This window comes from Podarcis melisellensis (genome assembly GCF_964234715.1).
Source record: "Podarcis melisellensis genome assembly, chromosome: 11".
Taxonomy (NCBI): Eukaryota; Metazoa; Chordata; class Lepidosauria; order Squamata; family Lacertidae; genus Podarcis; species Podarcis melisellensis.
In genome coordinates, this window is record NC_138543.1 from 22,259,711 (window position 1) to 22,280,398 (window position 20,688).

At 40.7% G+C, this 20,688-nt stretch overlaps 1 protein-coding gene across 8 annotated transcripts in view; it reads left to right on the forward strand.

Moving 5' to 3' along the window:
- The first annotated feature begins 646 nt into the window (after nucleotides 1–646).
- The window catches only part of PJA2 (praja ring finger ubiquitin ligase 2), a 41,630-nt gene continuing 21,588 nt past the window's right edge, over nucleotides 647–20,688 (forward strand). Inside the window, exons 1-4 of one of the 8 annotated variants that reach the window (XM_081930563.1) lie at nucleotides 647–767; nucleotides 12,931–13,047; nucleotides 15,360–15,560; nucleotides 17,312–18,344. In XM_081930563.1, coding sequence (XP_081786689.1) covers nucleotides 13,002–13,047; nucleotides 15,360–15,560; nucleotides 17,312–18,344 — 1,280 coding nt within the window. In that variant the 5' untranslated portion in view covers nucleotides 647–767; nucleotides 12,931–13,001. Of the gene's footprint in view, nucleotides 876–4,059; nucleotides 4,176–12,930; nucleotides 13,048–14,211; nucleotides 14,274–15,359; nucleotides 15,561–17,311; nucleotides 18,345–20,688 lie in introns of those variants that run through there. The other 7 variants (XM_081930561.1, XM_081930562.1, XM_081930565.1 and 4 more) reach the window with 7 other exon arrangements.

Below are 20,688 nucleotides of genomic sequence, written 5' to 3' on the forward strand. Positions count from 1 at the left end.
CCCTAGTCACAAATTCATACCCCAGACTCTATTCCTACATACCCTCCAACATTTCTCTGATGAAAATAGGGACGTCCTAAATAATAATAATAATAATAATAATAATAATAATAATAATAATAATAAAATTTACTATTTATAACCCACCTATCTGACTGGGTTGTCACTCCGGGTGACTTCCAACATATATAAAAACATTAAACATTTTTTAAAAACTTCCCTTCAGATGTCTCAGGGGTCAGATAACTCCATACCCTCCAACATTTCTCTGATAAAATAGGGACGTCCTACCACAACCTCCAACATTTCTCTGATGAAAATAAGGATGTCCTAAGGAAAAGTGGATATTCTAGGATCAAATCAGAAACAAGGATGGATTCTGTAAATTTGGGACGTCCCTGGAAAATAGGGGCACTTGGAGAATCTGGTCCTATATTAGTTTTGGAACTAAGTTGCTAAGCACACTGTGTCTGTCGCTCAGTTCTATGGTCTAGGTAAGATGGCTATTGCTGAGCTTTTACTTAGCTGGAATCTTGTGCTCAGTAAGAACCACACACTGAAAACATCACAAGCACAACCAGTACAGTAACAACCATTCTCACAAAGCCCATAGTAACTGCACAGTTAGTCTACCAATCACACTATTGCTCACAGACAGGTCCCTTAGCAATGATACAATAACAACATTAAGCAATAGCCAGTGATGTCACAATTGCTGAAGAGGATGGGTGACTTGTACGTGCTTAAGAGAGCATGTTTATTCAGAAGTAAGTGTGCTTTGGATTGCAGCCTTAAACCACACCTCCTTTCTCTCTCACACAATGATCAGGCAGAGGCTCAGGTATGCCAAGCCCAGCCTCCATATGGCTTTACAGGTAAGCGGCAATTTGACTTGGGACCTTAAGCTGATAAGCAGCCAGTACAACTGCAGCAGATGAATGGAAGTGAGATATTCCCTAATTCTGGTTTCCAGACAACAGCCAGACCGGGGTATTCTACAGTATCTGAATACTGTCCTGTGTAAATATTTTTTTATTCTGCCAGTTATGCAAGTGTTAAAAGTCACTAGAGCTATGCATGCAAAGGTGGTAGGAAGATAGTATGGCATGCGAAATATCTGAGATACAATTCCAGGCATATGTAGGGGGGAAAGGCAAATACAGTGGTACCTCAGGTTAAGTACTTAATTCGTTCTGGAGGTCCGTTCTTAACCTGAAACTGTTCTTAACCTGAAGCACCCCTTTAGCTAGTGGGGCCTCCCACTTCTGCTGTGCCGCCGGAGCACAATTTCTGTTCTCATCCTGAAGCAAAGCTCTTAACCCAAGGTACTATTTCTGGGTTAGCGGGGTCTGTAACCTGAAGCATATGTAACCTGAAGCGTATGTAACCCGAGGTACCATTGTAGAGATATGAAAGACCTCTGTCAGAAAGCTGCTGCTACTTAAGAGTAGAGAAAGCGCATCATTGGAAGATTTCCATGCAGTTCTTATTGCAGGGATTGTGGTCCAAAGTCTGGTCTCTTGCCCTAGCTGCAAAACTTACACAAAGACATAAAATAAAATCAATCAATCAATCCACCGTATAAAATTAACTGCAGCATAGTATTTTATTTACCTGCAAGGGAAGAGACAAAAATTAGTTTAGGAACATAAATATACAATAACACACAGGTGAGACATTGAGAGTCCTGATATTAAGATCACACATTATTTAAAGAGATGGGGTGGGCAGGTAGAGAGAAATTTACCTGGAGCCAAAATGGCCATAAAGAAAATGCGAGGAATGAGAATGTGCCTTGGGAAGAAATTAACTTCTTGGGTAACCTAGTCCAAAGATATAAATAGGTAAAGGACCCCTAACAGTTAAGTCCAGTCGCAGATGACTCTGGGATTGCAGCGCTCATCAGGCTTTGTAGGCCGAGGGAGCCAGCGTTTGTCTGCAGACAGTTTTTCCGGGTCATGTGGCCAGCATGACTAAGCTGCTTCTGGCGCAACAGAACACCGACACCAGAGCAGCCCACAGAAATGCTGTTTACCCTCCCACCGGAGTGGTACCTGTTTATCTAATGCACTTTTTGGCGTGCTTTCGAACTGCTAGGTTGGCAGGAGCTGGGACCGAGCAATGGGAACTCCCCCCGTCGCAGGAATTTGAACCGCCGACCTTCTGATCGGCAAGCCCAAGAGGCTCAGTGGTTTAGACCACAGCGCCACCCGCATCCAATAGTCCAAAGATACTAAGGACCTTTAGCAATTAAAACCAGCACTTTGAACTTGCCTTGGAAATGGATCCAATGGATTATATTGTTGCACACCACCCTAATCACCACAGCAGCGAGGGTCTCAGGTGCTCTAAACCCAGGGTTTGTGTTTCCTTTTGGACCAATGAGGCACAGTGGAGTCTGTGGTATCTTTATGATATATGGTTTATTTACACATGTATACAAACTGTGCTTGCTGTGGAGGGAGTTCCAAACATCCCATCCCAAAGGCAGCAGCATCCCTCCCTTGGCCGCCTTCCTCCAAGGATCACATTTCTTACCTGCTCTAACCTTGCTAACCTAAGCCCTGGCCTTCTGTAACACAAAGGGAGGCCCCACTCACCTGCTTCCTCACACCTGGTGATTGATGCTTTGTTGTGCTAATACCCCCAGGCTCTCACCTTGAAGGAAATTAGGTTGACTCCATTACCTTTGAACCCATGTTAATTTCACAGGATTAAGGATGACTGGCACACTGTCCAGCACACAGGGTCTGACTTAATTAGCCTTCACCTGTGCTAATTAAAGGATTAACTGGGGTTATCAGACAGTGTAAATACACCTGAGTCTGGCTATTAACTCCAGGTAAATTAGCTTTGACACCCCTAAACCTTAAGTTAAATTCTAGCACCGATAAATCAATAACAATAAGATGAAAGCATCCGGTCCCAATTTAAGATTTTGAAGACCTCTTTTTAGATCAACTGCCACTTCTAGATACGTTTCGAAGGCAGCCTCGTGCACAATGCCTTGCAATAGTCTTACATATGGGGACCCCAGAGCATGGATACCTTTGTCCAAACTATCGCATCAAAGAATGGTCCTGGCTGATGTACCAACTGGATAATTTCTCGTAATTTTATGCTGTGAGATCTTTGGGTGGTATGCAAATTAATTAATTAATAATAGATTAAATTAATTGATAGGTTAAATATAATAATAATATATTTCAAGGCACATTCTAAGCATGTATCGACAATGCTTGGGGTATATGTACCCCATCCAGCCCATTACTCTGCCCAGTAATGTTTGGTATATATGTTGGAAGCTGTCCAGAGTGCCTGTTGCAACCCAGTCAGATGGGTGGGGTACAAATAATAAAATCATTATTATCATTATTGCTGTTATTAGGGAGTCCGGTAGTGCCTCTGTCCTTTCGATAGCCTTGTTGCACGGGCCAATCTAGCACTTTGTGCATCGCTAGGCTTGTCTGGTGTATCGGATTGCTTGACAGGGGATAGGATCAGGCTGTTACTTCTAATCTGAAGAGAGAAAATGCCCATTTTATGTTAGCAGGGCCACTCTTCTTCTGTGACTTGCATTTGTTTCACCTAGGGCTCAGGATGGACAGCTGATAACTTTATGTGTATGTGAATTATTATCCCTCGAACATCTGCAATAAAATCAGCCCACATACATTAGCAAGGTACTTTCCTGACCAAATCAGTGGCTGATTTCGAGTTTCCCAGCAATTGTGGGAACTCAAGGGTAGGGATATGCATTGCGTGTTACTTGTGTGCTGCTTAAGAAAAGCCCCGCTGCCAGGAGCTTATATACCCTCATAGCTCCGCAAGGACAACTTTACTGCGGGCTCCAGGCGGGATTATTACTACAGCTCCCTGCCTGGGAACCTCCTCGGCCGAAACGCGCGCGAGGGAGCTCCTGACAGACGCCCGCAAAACTCCGGCCCTCAGAGGGAACGAGGGAGAGCGGTGGGCGGGCCCTTCCCCAAACCTCCTCCTTCATTTCCCCTCACCGATTGGCTTCCTCCCGAGAGGTGGGAGGCGGGATTGGCCGGCGCGGGCGAGGCTTGCCGGGCGGGATTGGCCGGGCCGGCTTTCCGTCCCGAGGTGGTGCGTCTCGACTGCCGCCGCCGCCGCCGCCGCCGCCATGTCGCCCTTTGGCTTAAGGGGAGGCGGTGAGTTCTCGCGTCCGGATTCTTGAGGGCCGGCGGCCGGGTGGGCTCCGGGGCGCGCCACTGCGGGCCTTGGCGGGAGGAAGAGGCAGGCGGGCGGGCGGGAGCCTGGCTGGTTCCCCGCCCCCTCGCGGTTCTCCTCAGAGCGGAGGCCTGGGGTGGGGGAGGGGAAGGAGGCCGAGCCGGCCGCCCCTCCCCCTCCCTCTCCTCTCTCCGCCCGGGGTTTGGTTCTCCCCGTCAGCTGAGGGGACGGTGCTCTCCAGGGGGAACCGCCGTAGCTGGGTACTCTGTGGGGTGGGAGTGGGCCTCACAGGGCTCCGGACGGGGCTTCGCTGGTTGCGCGGTGCCCAATTCTTGGGGGGGGGGGGAAGCTTTGTGATGCGCAGAGTTACGTGTTTTGTGTGTATATACATAGCGAATGGGGACGTATACAGTGAAATGTGAGCATGCTTCTTAGCGCGGGGGGGGGCGCGTAATGGGCGCAGGCGCGTAGGTCGCGCAAGAGTGGTGCAGCGAGGGGGCTGAGGGTTGGCTCCCTTTTTGACAGGCCTGCATTTGTTTCGGCCCGTGTGATTTTTGCCACGGGCGTGTGATGCAAAGCTTCTTTCCCCGCCTACGTTCCTCCTCCCCACGTGGGTTTGATTTGGGAATGGGGCAGAGAGAGAGAGACGACTCGCACCGAGATTTGAGCTGGGAATCGGATGAATTCTTCGGCTCTCCATCGGAGGCCCGGAGATATAAAATGCGGGTTTTTAATTTGCCATCTTCTGCACGTGTTTTGGTATTGCATGCACACCTGGGGCTTGTTGCTGTTTAGTCGTGTCCGACTCTTCGTGACCCCATGGACCAGATCACGCCAGGCACTCCTGTCTTCCACTGCTTCCCGCAGTTTGGTCAAACTCATGCTGGTAGCTTCGAGAACACTGTCCAACCATCTCGTCCTCTGTCATCCCATTCTCCTTGTGCACTCCATCTCTCCCAACATCAGGGTCTTTTCCAGGGAGTCTTCTCTTCTCATGAGGTGGCCAAAGTACTGGAGCCTCAGCTTCAGGATCTGTCCTTCCAGTGAGCATTCAAGGCTGATTTCCTTAAGAGTGGAGAGGTTTGATCTTCTTGCAGTCCATGGGACTCTCAAGAATCTCCTCCAGCACCATAATTCAAAAGCATCAATTCTTCAGGGATCAGCCTTCTTTATGGTCCAGCTCTCACTTCCACACCTGGGGCTTATGTAAAAACAAAAGAGAGAGCCCCCCCCCCAGAGTTGTCTCCAGAAGTACTACCTAAGAGGGCCAATGCATTTTTACATAGGATTCTAATTTGGAGGCAACGGAGAAGCAAACAAGATGGAATGGTCTTTATGCCTCTGCCCTATATAAATCGTGTGGGGGGGGGGAGTTTGCAAGCATATACTGATTATATAAAAAGGAGTAGGGGAGCAACCTCATCTGCTCCTAATGCACTTTGCTGCTTTAAGCAGTTTTCCAACACCAGAAGTGAGCTGGCCATAAACAAGCAAAAACTATTAAAAGCAACAGAATGCTGAGGGGGGTGGTGGTCAGTAAAATAGCATGCTTGAGCGGATAGCATGTAATATTGTTTTAGCTGATGGTTGATACGACTGGTTCAATTGCTCCTAAAGAAGTTGTATATACATTTGTTTTGCATTTTGTTTGGTCTTCTGGGTCCCCCAGAAGAGCCCTACAACTCAAAATACATGTAGGGAGCATTTAGTACACCTTTGAGATTTCATTCTTTCATTCCCATGTTGTTTCCTCCTTCAGTCTGTCTGCCTGTAGTTACCATACTGTGTTTGCATGCTAAACATTATTTATCTGTTTTGTATTCTTTCCTACTTCCAAGGAACTTGGACAGTTGGGTGCACATAGAATTACTCCAATTTCAAATTATCTTTTTATTAAAACATACAGGATTTAAGCAAATAAACCCACCTTTTTATTTGTTTTTGCAGTATTGATCAAGCTGGAAATAAAGGCATCACATTTGAAAAAGTAGTCCTAACATAAAAGCTATTGTGGTATATTGGGCCTCGGTATGCTTCCTGAAGAAAGGGTTAAAACTTATGATTGGTTGCTCACAGAATCAAGTTTGGAAAGGCTCAAAAGCCTGTTCAGTTCAGCCCCTGCTCAAAGGGCAGACACTTTGTCCTCTTTCTTCTCACCAGGCTACATAATCCAGTATGTTTCAAAGAGAAAAGCTTTTTTCTCTTATAAAATGCATGGAAAAAAGATGTATCACTGAAAGAGACACTGAAGCTATTTAGATCTTTATATTTCTAACTCAGATAATTAGTTTTATGCCCCTTTCCTCTGTTAAATAAAAAGGGGGGATGCAAGCTTAAACCTACTTTTCAAGATGTTACATGTTGATTTAACACAAACAAAAAAAACTATATAAAAAGGAGCAGGAAAACTTCTAAATGCAGTGCTTTTAACTCTTAAATTATCCAGTGTACATTTAATTTCTTAACTGTTTGATTTGGTAATGCACAGGCGGAGAAACTTTAATTTTAAGGTCTGCATTTTCATTTATAAAAAAAAAAATTGACTCCTTTTCATCATCAGTGTGGTCCCAAAGCATTGTCTGATGGGCAGCCTTCAAGGGGTCACTTGACAAATGCATAGAGCAGGGTTGGTTAGAGGCATGGATGGGGGAGGAGGAAGAATCCTGAAGGCTGGATAGAGAGGTTTTTCGGGTCACATTTGGACTATGGAGTGCACGTTCCCTATGCCTGATTTAGTAGATGCTGCCCATCTTAGGATGCTCCAATGGTAGAAGATTGCAATCCAGTTGATTGGTAGTAAGATTAATTGATTTCAGAAAATATAAGTTCAAAAAATGTTCTTGGTAAGACTTTCCAATTAAGAAATTTTGATCTGGTTCGTCATGTGAAAATTGTGAACATACTACTCCGTGTCACACTTAATGCAGTTGTAATAAACATTGAATCCTATTCTTTTCTGACTTGGGTGTTTTTGGAAGATGATATCCATATCTGAGCTGACAAGCTACTTTAATCTATTGGAGATGGGCACAAAGCATGACCTGGAAATCTTTAATCCTAGCTTCAAATTTATCTCTTTTTGCATTGTATGAACTGCTGAAAAACAGATGTGTAAGTGACTTGTGCCTCCATTGTAACAGTTAAAGGAGAATTCAAGTGGAGGCCATGTGTGAACTCAAGGTTCTTACAGAGCTAGTGCATTTGGCTTTCATGAGTATTCTTTGAAAGCTACGACTCACTTGTGCTGGCCTTGATAATTTGTTTATAACCAAGGCCTGATGCAGATGTAAAATCAGGATCACAGTTTAGAGCAGGGATAGCTAACGTGCGTGGTTAAGGGATAGCATGGTTAAGGATGTATAGGAGCAACATCTGGAGGGTCACAGGTTAGCCACCATATTTAGAAACCCCTGGTTTAATTTCCTCCTACCCTTTTTGGAGATAATATATCTGCACCCATGTTAACACATTGTGTGGTTAGTGTCAAATCAAAGTTTGCCTCCAGGTATGCATGTTTGCATACCCTGATTAAATTTAACTGAGGCATTAACAAAAGTGGAAATGGAATAATTTCCATAGGAGAGGAGACAAGGGAGAGCAGCCTGGCTTAGAGATGTGGAACATGTTGCTTGTTCCAGGCTTTACAAGACAACCTAAATCAATAAAACATGTTGTATTGTAAGGATAAGAAAACTAACCATGTAAGACCTTTGAATATACTTTGGGTGCTTCTGTTCCTATCATTTTTGTTGTAATCCTAAACTGTGATACATCAAGTGTACACTTTAGAGATAATTACTTAAGTTATATCACTGCGCACAACACTATTTTTTATTTAGCTGCAAAGTGCCGCTGGCATGAATTTAAAATGTTTATTGTCTGTTTGAAGATGATTTCTTTAATATTACATAAAAAGTTGAAGTGTTGTAGTTCTAAATCCCAAACTCCTGGAATCTGAATATCTCAGTAGTGCCACTAGTCCAAAAATTGTTGGAGTATTTGTAAAGTGTACGCTTTCTGCAGCATTTCACTTTTCACCTGGCAACTGTGAATTATGAAGTAGCTCCGTATTTATTCTGCATGTTTAATTAGTTTAAAATGAAGTAAAATAGGAACTGAATCACAAGTTTGTTGTGAGACTTTCTAAGCCAATCATAATCATAAATTTTGGGCTGCTGTGCATGGATAACTTATTCTGTTATTTCTGCAAATAAGTTATAGAGATAGTGGTGGAGAAGCTGAGGTAGATGATTTCAGAAGAATAAGGGGAAACTGACGTGGGGGTGAAATTGCTCTAATAAAAAATATGTTCATGTACTATTCTGTGTTTTATTATTTTTTTAAAAACTTGCAGTTCATGGTGACTTGTTCAATAATAGTCTCCACATCTTCTGCTACACCTTCCCAAATGCCATTAACCTACAGACCAACTCAGAAAGATCTTGCAATATTTTTGAAAGCTGCTTGGAATTTGGCAAATTATAGGGAAAGAATTCCATAGTTACCACTGAGAATACTTCTATATTATTGATGCCTGAACATGGCATGCAACATTATATTGAGGACATTCTTGGTCAGACTAAGATCACTCAGTGTAAGGTTCTGTGGATAAATATTAGCACCTTCCATTGTGCTCGGGGTCAGTAGTGCCACCTATGTAGTACTTGTGTAATACAGTATGCGGGGGCCAATAGGAACATAAGACCGTCTAACATTTGCACTAGCTGAAGCTTTGATCAGTGGCCTAGGATATGTAGTGCAGTAGTGTATGCTAAGGCATGAATGAAGACTGCCAGATCTGCGTATGACCCCCCCAAAAGTCAGTAGCCACTGATAGGAAAAAACGGTTTTGGCTGCTGCCAGTGCTTTGAGAGTGATAGAACCATTGAGTCTGCCATTTCCAACATTCTGCAGTTTTCCTAGAGGACTACCTCTAGAAGGAATGGTGTGTCAGAGGAAGGGTAGGAAGGAGGAAAATGGCTGCCACAAGCAGTAACTGTCTCAGCAGTGGTGCAGAACTAGAGGAAGTCAAGGATATGGTTAATTGAGGATTGAAGCAGTGGATGAAGAAGGACTTAACTGCCTATTTTAAAAAAAGAGAAGGAGACAAGCTCGGAGGAAAAAATGGAAAAAGAAAATATTACTAAATGGTTATCGGTTTAATACAGTGGTGCCTCGCAAGACGAAATTAATTCTTTCCGCGAGTTGTGCCGTCTTGCGATTTTTTCGTCTTCCGGAGCGCAGATTCGCTGGGTATTAACGGCTTTAAGAAAAAGGAAGCAAACTCGCAAGACGTTTTTGTCTTGCGAAGCAAGCCCATAGGGAAAATCGTCTTGTGAACCAATGCAAAAAGTGAAAAACCCTTTCGTCTTGCGAGGCATTCGTCTTGCGAGGTACCACTGTAAAGCAAAAATGGGCTGTTCCAGTCTTCTGAGATCTACTTTAAAAAACACCTAAAAAACAAACAAACCTACAATCCTTTTCCTAATAGGAACATAGTTTGCTTCTAGGAAGGCAGACCTTTGGTCCATCTAGCTCAATGCTATCTATGCTATTTGGCAGCTACTCTCCAGATTCAAAGAGGAGTCCTTTCCAAACTTTCTGATAGGTTTTCTGATTCAAAATTTTCCAGAAAACCCACATTACTGATCATGAGACTCCAAATGTTCATTAAATATTGGTCTGTGTTCCAGTATCCAGTGGACCACAGACTACCTGTCTTCGTAACAGATGAAGAACAAGTTATACCGGCTCAACTGCATTCCTGCTCAATACGCTCTGAGAAACAGAGAACCTTGTAGAAAGACTTCTGTTAAGGGTTGGAAGGGGCCCTGGACTTGAGATTTGTGGGAAATATTTTCATCACAGTGTTTTCCACTTGGCATTAGAGAAGGATTGTATGACAGATACCTCAGAGAAAAGCACTTTCATTGCAGGGATAATCCCCTAAAGCATCATAGGGCAGCTGATATTTTGTGTTGTCAGAATCTCTACTGCAGACTCCCATTGGAATAGGAAACTGCAGGAACAGATAATCTCTTTCAGTCTGATGGATTTTCTTTGATAGTTGAATACACTGATTCTACAGTTAGTTTACATGCACCACCAAAGGGGTTCAGCAGTAATGAATATCTGAGCACCCAAAGGCTTAAATGTTTGTGGCCAAAAGCATGTTAATGATATTCTGTCTGCCTTAGATCACAAGTCCTGGTGGCCTGTTATTTCAGTTTTGTTTGAATTTGGCTTCACTAAAGGTCCACAAATCTGTTGCTAGTGGCATTCATATATAGTATATCCTCCATAGTATATCCTCCATAGGGATAATGGGCTTTGAAAAGGCTGCTGGCACAGAAGGCAAAGTAACTCTTGACATGGTGCTCTGCTGTGCACTGTGTTGGGATTCAGTGTCATTGACTGAAGGTTGGGGGTTGCTACAGATACTCATCTCCAAAACCCCTCACATCTCAACTGGCTGTTAAAATGGTTGACTAAGAAGTTGACCAGAATTCTTTGTGTCATTCTTTAGTGGCTCTGCTGCATTCAGTCTCTTATTATGAACAGAGGTACCACATGAATACCAGTACTAAAGACCTTAGCCATAAGGAAAGTATGAGCACAGTGTACCATCAGCATAGGATGGCATCAAGCCCCGTGCCTTCCTATGATCTCTGTCAGTAGCCTCTTAGATGTATTGGAAAGCTGATTAGCTACCCTTTCTCCTGTTCCAGAATCTCCTTGCCCAGAATGCATCTGAAGCAATGTCACCAACATGTCATGATCAGCAATATTGAAAGCCATTGAAAGATCCAAGAGGATCACTTGGGTGTGATTTTCTTTGCCCATTTCAAGGCAGATAAAGCAACCAAGATCACAAGTGCTATCTCTTTGTGATATCTGCTATGAATGCCAAATAGATAGTGGTTAAAAATGCTTGCATCTAGATGTGCCCAAAATGGAAGGACGGTTATTACAGTATTTTTTTTACAGAAGAAGAAGATGGAAATCAACAACAGCTAGTTTAGAGCCTTGCTACTCAAAACTGGTGGTCCACTGGTGCTGGTCCACAAGTCATTGGCTGCTGGTCCGCAGCAATTCTACCACAGCCTAGGTTGGGTGGGATGCTTTCGGGACCATATATGCTTTGGGCGCTGGCCCAGTTGGGTGGGGGGAGAATTTCTGGTCCACCACATCAGTTTGAGAAACACTGGTCTAGTGAATCTAGAGTACTGCAGATAGGAGGGCAACTTGTACACTGCATTCCATGAATGAAGCAATAACAAAGTGCAGAGTCTGCTGACTGCTGAGCATTCACTAGAAATTCTGCATCTAGTGTGTCAGTGATTGCTTCCAATCATAGAATTGTAGAGTTGGAAAGGGACCCCCAAGGATCATCTAGTTCAACCCCCTGCAGTGCAGGAATCTCAACATGCAGTCCTCTATCCAGTTGAAGCCATAACAGGCCCTACCTGGAATGCTGACTCCATTAACACTAGCAACTTCCAAGGGAACTGAATCTTAAGCAATTTTGTATGCAAAGCAGCTGGTGTATCATTGGCAAGAAAATGAGCAGTTCCTCAATTTTCAGGCAAAGAGAGCCTGAATTTGTCAGAACAATTTCCATGTAGAATAGACGGATTGTCCACACAGAAGACCATTTCCTTAGCAAACTATGCTATAAGCAGTGACAAAGATAATTTAAAAGGCAGTGGCCCAACTGTAATAACAGCAATCTCATTTCCATTCCCTGGAGGATGTATTTCTGAGCCAGGAAAATATATTAAATGTAGTATATGACCTACTATTTATCAGCTAAGCATTTTGGATAGATCCCAGATTGTTAAAGATAGGAAATGCCGAACCTCTTATCCTGGCCTTTGATGCACATATGCCAAATTATTCAGAGTGAGAACTCCACAACCATTTTGACCAGGAAATAATGTATGTAGGATGGTTAGATGACAGCACAATCTCCATTCTAACTCAGACCATCAAAATAAGGAATTCGTTCTGCTTTGGCTAGATTGCATGATTTTATTGTGTTATAGGCAAATACATCTTTATAGATCACAGCTGCTTCAATCTGTATGTCCTGAAAAGTTATCTCTAGGAAAGCAAAGTGTCTGCCGTGTTTTTGTCCTCTTAAATACTTGCTGCCCAGCAAGCAGTAGTTTTTGATGACCTAAACTAGGGCTTTACTGTTTTGTTTTTAATTCTATTTTATTGCTCAATATTGCTTGAATAATAATGTGAATACCTGAATTGTTTGAGTCATTCCTTGATGATGAACTGCATATAATCCAAAACAGAATAGGAAGATGTATTAGAGGAAGCATTTTGAAACAGGCTTGTTTCATTGGCACCATAAAGTTTCTCTCTAGCATTTATAAGTTATACTCTGCCTTGTAAAAGGACCTTGCAAACTAAAATTGTTTTTGCAACAGAAGTTACTGCATTCTTTAAAAGTGATGTAGTTAATGAGAATTAATACTTTTATAAATATAAAAGATTGCTTGTAGGGACATCAAAACAGACTTTGAAAAAGTGTTTTTGTAAGATAATGTTCTTGAATTACCTTCTTTAGATCTCTTGGGAAATCTATAGCTGTAAATGAAATAAATGTGCAAACCTAATGATAGACTACATACAGCTTTTTTTGTACTGAACATAACTATTATAGACAAACTTGGCCTTTGTTTAAAAGATACCAATTAAAATCATGTGATTGGTATCACACAGGTTTCATGGACAAATAAAATGATAGATCTGATGGACTGAGGAGATGGCGGGAAGAAAACTACTGGGAAAATATGGATCATATTGAAGTCTTTTCTAACAAGACCCTGCTGAATTGCAGTAGGTATTACAATTGTTGGAAGTAGATATCTACTAGAATAGGTCTGGAAGAGCAGAGAAAATGAAGTTTTAATTTGTTAGACATTTTTAAAAATGAGTTTCCACAAACAAAGACGAGTTTCAGTGTCAAAAACAGTTACTTTGTGGGCTTGCACACTCTTTCCTCTCATCGTGACATTTTTTTCCTCCGCATCGTGTTTTGTAGGTAACTACAGCTTGCCACACGGGATCTGAATCAGGAAAGCCATTATTATTGCCAACGAAAGTTTGCCTACAAACCAGAATTCACAAACCCACTTCAGACTGTTGTTTCTTATACTAGTTTGAAGGCAAACTTCCATTGCTCATCTGAATAAATGATTAGATCTCGTTTCTCCAACTCTAATTAAAGATTTATATTAATAGAATTACTTCCAATCAGGGTGCATGACTTGGAAGTAGTTCATGTAGTATCTCTGTTTCCTTCCTTGCCTGCTTGATGTTGGTTATTCTTGTTTGCAACTATTCTAAAATTATTACTGTTATTTTTACTTTATCTTAGAAGGCGACAGATGGATACAGATTGCAAGGGATAACTTTACTGCAGCATAGTCTAGTGAATGCAGATAAAAAACGAAAAGAACTATTATTTTATACAGACATACTGAGAGAAGTAGCAGAAGATCCATAAGCATTAAGGCAGGACATTATTTTAAGCTTTTTATAAACAAAACTATACAGCACTTAATTGCATTTTTGGAGCTTAACAAATTATAAATATTAAGATACAAGGCAAATGTACCATAGGCACAGTGAATAGACTTTTCATTTTCTTCAGTACATCTTTATCTTGTGATGTTCATTGGTATAAAGTATATAGAGGCCCACTAGCTTAAATGAGTTAAAGACTCAAATTCATGAGGCACAGCTATGTCAGCAGCTATTAGCTTATTGAAATCTCTGTGCCCGGGGCAGTGTACCTCTGAGTATCAGTTACTGAAAGAGAAATAGAATGGCTATCACCATCAGCTTCCAGAAACAGTTCAGCCTCTGTTGGATGCACAATGTTGGGCTCTTTGGTCTTTGATCTGATTTCGCAAGGCAGTTTGCGTGTCCATTCTTTGCGTGATCCACGCTTTAAAATCTGCTTGACTGCCATTGCTTCCTATCTGAACTTCAATAAAGAACAGACAGAACATCAGAACCTGCCAGCACTGCAGCAGACGTTAATTTGTTTCTATTATAACGTGAGTTTCCCAATTATAATGTGAGTTCATGTAATCCATCTTGTAATTTTGCACTCTCCTGCCATCAGGTTGAACAAGCAGTGTTTGTGCATGCCGCTTGCCCTAGTTCCATTATTTCTTTTTGTGGAACCCTCACCTGCCTTACTCATCCTCTTTTGCTTCTCTTATATAAAAATCAGGGATTGCAGTGATTGTTAGTTTCAGTGCCTATAAGGTAGTAATAAACCAGAAGTGGAGCAGACTAGATCATAGTTGTGACTGTAAGGAGAAGGGATAGAGGCAATTATTTGGAATCGCCTTTTGAGCCCTAATTTTGTCCTCTACAACAGAAAAATGCAAGCATATTGTACTCAGCAACTGAATGCCCCCATATTTAATGATAATATGAAGGATTATATATTTAAATAGAATTTAAGCATAAAATACAACAAGGGATGTAGTAAGCAACCTGTGTATTAAAGGTGGCCATTCAGAAGTAGCTGTATGTGGTTAGCCCAGAAAAGAAAGGCTCTGGAAATTAGAATAGTCCCTTACATGTTGGCACCTATTTGTAGGTTTCTTCCAACAACTTGAGAAACTCTGAGGTAATGTTTGAATCCCCGTGAGAGAAGCAGCGGCATAAAACAGGCTGTGAAACTGAAGACAAAAGTAAAAGGGAGATATAAGGAACAGTTGTGCAATGGGTTGGATTGTTTGTGTGATATTTCCTAATGTTAAAAAATGCTAGAGAAATGTGATTTAATAGGGGATGCTGCTAAAAGTTTAAGAGAGTCAAGTGCATCGATTCAGCTGGGCTAACATGCCAGCTATTTTCTAAATTGGAAGCTGTTAGACAAAAAAGCATGCTAGTTTGTTTTTTGTGCTTATGCCGCTGTCCTATTTTTAGGTTTTATGCAATATTTTGAAAAGTAAAGTAACATGACAATTGACATACAGTACATACCTGTATTGCCAGCAGCATGAGACCTAAACTGTAGTTTTGCATGTAGCATTTGTTTATACCATGATTAAAAAATGAGTTTTTTATTAAAAAATATTTTCTAATGTGTTTAGAATTGCTTCCCTCCTCCCCTCTTTCTCTTGCAGAAATGGGTCAGGAAGCTGGAAAGCCCACATGGCCAAAACCAGCAGGAGGGTATCAGACTATTACAGGCAGAAGATACGGAAGAAGGCATGCCTATGTCAATTTTAGACCATCTCTGACGAATCAAGAGAGAAATTCGAGCCAACACGATGGAGAATGTGAAGGATTAGAACTAGATGATGTTCAAAAAGAAAATTATTTGTGTGCGTGTCAAATAATTACAACCTGAAAATATTTTTCTTCTTTAGGGAAAGCATTTTAAATAATAACAAGCTGTTGGTACAAGTCAGTTGAACAGAAGGCTAGGCAATAGTGAAATTGGCAATATTGATACAACTTTTTTCTTACATCTACAAGTGTATTTGAAGCTCATCAGAACAATAGGAAATTATTGAACTGCGGCCAAAACCTTAGCCACGGCCCCAAATTTGCATAATTCTCTATTGAGGGAAATACTAAAAGTGGTTTGTATGACAGTGGTTCATAGATAAATCATTATTGGAATTTTAGTTTTATTATGTATGCAAACAATAGAATGCACAGAAATGGGCATGTTTCAGGTGTTCATTGTCCATGGATATAGGCAATTATATACCATACTTTGTAGTGTAGTGTTGGGTAGTATGTAAGTGGCCTTCTGTTCATTTCTCTCTCCAGCTTTGCTTTATTTGTTGCATCCAGTTAGTTTCTGCACAATCATCTTCTAGCTTCATTACCTTAATGTTGTTGGTTGTTGCTGTTTTGAAGAACTCCTCTCCCCCCCCCCCCAAATCTTAGCAGTATTTTAACTGTTCTAAAAATGTAAGAATAACTCAAATCCAATTTTCTCAAAGTAAGACCCATAGGAATCTGGGAAGCTGGCTGGTACTGAATGAGACTATTGATCCATCTAGCTAGTATTCTCAGTGATGACTGGCAGCGACTCTTCACGATTGCAGGCAGGGAGTCTTTACCAGCCCTACCTGGAGATGCAGGGGATTGAACCTAGAACAATCTGCATGCAAGGCAGATGCTCATCAACTACCCTACTATATTGAAACCCATCAATTACAGTACTGTATTTTTTGCCAATATCGTAGGTGATGCCAAATCATCAGTTAACACATTTACATCTAACCTCCTAGCCAAATGTTCATGCTGCTGCTTACAGCATATTAAATATAAATCACAATAAAACCATTTAAATGAAAATAAAATAATAACTTTGGCAACATAAAGTGAAACAACATCCTATTAAAGCTAGCAAAATATGTGCCCTTCCATGTTTTCAGATTCTTTCATCAAAATCACAGAAATACTGATGGAGAGACAGAGGAAGGACATTCCAGAACCTAATTAAATTGTTCCATGAAGCACTTGGCTTTGACTTGGGGGATTGTATCATAAGGAATGGCATTGACAGACACAATAAATATACACTTGTTTAATCTTAGTAATAGCTATTGATAGGAAATACTGCATTCCTCTTCTTAAGATGTTGTAGAACAAGAATTTCCTTTAACTAGCCATGTTAGGAGGTTTGATACAGTTTCTAGTGCAGGAATAGTCTTTAAAATTTCTGTAATTTAATACTGTGTGTTGACTCGGAAGTAATACATAGTAATTCTGCAGCCTAGTCAAGCATTCTGTGTTGTCCCCTAAGTTCTTAATATGTGGCATATCAGCAGCTATAAAAATGGTTAACACAGAACTGCTGGCTTTCTCATTCTGACACACAATACAGCATGATTTCTCAGCATTACCTAAATATATTTTAATTCTAGCAATGAACATCCATGAAATCGTCATAAAATGCCTCTTATACATATTATCACTCGCTTTTTTAACATTCTAATGAAGAACAGCCACAGTTGAGCATCATCAACAAATGCCATTTTTATTATGTGTGTTGTTAAAAAAACTTTGATTGGCCTTATCATTCCAACATATGCTTTCTTTACATTTTTATATAAAGGTTCCAGTCCACTTGCCCAAGTACGTTCTCCTTTGGCAGATGTACCATTGTTAGCGAATGTTGCTTCAGAAAATCCTGTTGGTCAAGCTGAACTGAACCAAGCAGTCAACACAGATGCTTCTCCATTTTCTCCAGCATGTTACAGTTGGGGAGACGGACAAACTGGGAGTAACAATATGAATTCTGATACTTGTGGAGAGCACAATAACCTTAATGGTCAGAATGGAATTGCTTTTGTAAACATTGACTCGTATGAGCCAGATAGCAGTGATGGAGAGGAAGAGAATGACCAAAATGATCTTTCATTAGCTAAAGAAGAAGCGGGAATATTTCAAGAGACACTGGATAGTATGCTTTCTGAATTGGAGAAAGGAGTGGACTCCTTTAGTGATCTGCGGTCACATCTGTCTAATTTCAATCATAATGCTTCAAGCAAAAGTTTTGAAGACATAAGACCAGTGCCTTTCAAGAGACATTCTAGCCTAGAATTGGATACTGCTCACCAAAATAAGACACTTGTAAAAACATCTAGTGAAGATGACGAGCGTCTAGTAAAAAATAACCTTAGTGTTACTTCTGATATGGAACAGCAAAAAAATACGGCTGATCCTACAATTAGGACACAAATAGGAATTTGTAATGAACTGAGTACTGTGAAGACAGACCAAGAGAATTCATCAGAACTGGTCGTAAGACCCAAAGTTAGAAAACAAAATCCTGTGAGCCAGTTGGATAGGAAGCAGTCTTTTTCAAATGAAGAGGAAGAAAAGACCAGCAGTAGAAGGTGGAGTGAGAATGTGGATGTCCAGCACTGTAACACAGAATGTGTCCTGAAGCACAGCAAAGAGAAAAGCAATTCTAGTATGTTTTTTGATCCAAGAGACTATGGAGGAGCTCAAAAGAAAATAAAAAGTGAACTAAGGAAACAAAATATAACACTTCAAGAAAAAAGCAAAGTGGACGATAGTGCTTTCTGGGATGAATTTGAAGATTCTGGCAGAAATCTATCAAGCTCCAACAAAGATGAAGACAGGTAAGAGTTTCTGCAAAGTTTAATTCATATTTTCTACATGTCTGAATACCTGTACAATGAAAATCACCATGGTTAGGACAATATTAAATGGTCTTGTAGGACGGACCGCATTTAAGGTGAAGTAAGGTGATATCTGCCAAATGGTACCAGTACCCCATATTCCTTATGATGTAATTAATGGTCCCAATTTCCCCCTTTCTGATCTTTGCCAAAGGGAGTGGGCCCCAAGAAAGAAAATTCCAGACTATACCATCTGATGTTTATATTTTTCACTATGTACACACTATATGACATAATTATTGGTGCCAAAAAGTGGTGAGTTTTTTGTTTTGTTTGTTTTTTGGTGGAGCTGCCAGCCCTAAGAGCCTTAGCAGTTACTCATAAGACCAGCAGTTTTAGAAATAACTTAATTTTTGTAAGATTTCTTGATAGCCAGACTTTTTTATATCTTGTGACATAAGTATTTTGACCTAGACTTTTGGACTATTAGCATCATCTGCTAAAAGCAAAGCTGCATTTTTCTTTTTCTTTAGTGGTATATTCACTGCTGTTAATGCTGTCTTAATATTTCAGAAGCACTTTACAACTTTTTAAGTCATTACCTCCACATGACAGAAAGAGAATGAAGTCATAAAAGAAGCCACACAAACAAATTTAGGAATGAAGGTGAAGTGGAAGTAAAATCTTTATCGCTTTCGGCCTCTTCAAATGCACCACAAACTTTGAACACATCTATATCTTGTCCCGAGTTTGCCCAGCAGTGTGCAGATATAGTGTTAATGCACCTACTGGAATTGAGCAGATTCATTATTCTATATATGCTTCATAGGTATAAAAATTGGGGATAGGCCACAGGAATATGCTGCTTCAAGCATCTTTAATGCTTTTGGAAATTGTTCTATCAAGTAGAGTAGGGCAAGATGTTTTCAGCATGGGTGGGGTGAGATGTCGGACACTACACCTTCTCATTGTACTCATCCTTGTGTGCACAAACTCCCACCTCATATTAATAAAAGTATATACTGCCAATTCAAACAGTACAACATGGTACTGTACAAGCAGCACATACAACAAAACACCATAAAAACAGTTGAGAATGATTAAAATGACTGGCTCATCCATAAATTTAAGCAGGTGCATAGGCTTGACTACATAAAAAGGTCTTTAAGAGATGCTTGGAAATAAAAGCAAGGGCGTCTGCTGAATCGAGGGTGTTAGTGAATCTGCTGGAAGAGTGTTCCACAGCACAGCATTAATGCCCACTTTCTAGTGGAGGCCATGCCTTCCCCCTAAAAAGATGCAGCCCCAAAGATACACACCCCAAATCTAGCTTTGGAAGGTGAGGGGGCTAATTAATTTCAGCTCTTCTTGCCACTGAAACTAGCTTCAAAAGAAAAGTTCAGGGAGCCATTACATCAATGCATTTCTCCCAGCCTTCTCCCCAACCTCCTTTGCTGCCTGGCTACCTTCATTTGGTTGTTGTACACTGTATAGTAATTTTAGATAGTTAAGTAGATTTTTAATTTCCCATAGTTGAAACTAATAAGCTCTCTGCAACTTCAAGTAAAGAAAATAACTGTTTCAGAGCTGTATCTGTAGGATATCCTTTGCATTATCCTTTCTTTGAATGTTTTAATGAATGGAAGTACTTTAAATTTTTTAGCATATTTAAGGCATTTTCCATGGAACTTGGACCTGAATGAAAAGTAGCTATGAAATTTCCATGTGCTGAGCTCTCCTCTATATAAACGCACCTCTTCATTAAAAGCGCAAATGTGTTTCTGCCATGTTAAATCTTCTTTGTGATACAAAGTTAATTTGTTCAAACGCCCAAGTAAAAGAAGAAATAATAGATGTATCCATAATGATTCTCTAATTTGGCTGCATTCCAGTTTCACTTTTAATCATTCCCTCAGTGCTAACTGGGTATTGTTGCGCAGTGTAATTAGGAAGACTTGGATTTTAAATGTAATTAAAATGTGCTGGAATTTTACAATGGTGGCCTGTTTCTAAATTGCTCAACAACTGGGAAAAGAAAAGGAATAATTGGAAGGGTGATGCAGAAGGGTGCGTTTTGAAAAACTGTTAAAGCAATAAACTGTTTAGGAGCTACTATGCACACTTTTGGGTCTGTATCTTAAAATAAGAGGTGCCCAAACCACTTCGGTATTTCTGAGAATGAAAATTATGTTCAGCATCTACTAGTTCATTCCATCAAGGCACCAACTCCCTAGTTGTTCATTCTTCTGGGTATTTTGTTTTAATTGAACTACTCTCATGTCATGAGCATGTGCTCCTCTGCAAGTGGGAATAACGAACAGATGGAAATATTTCATCATATTTA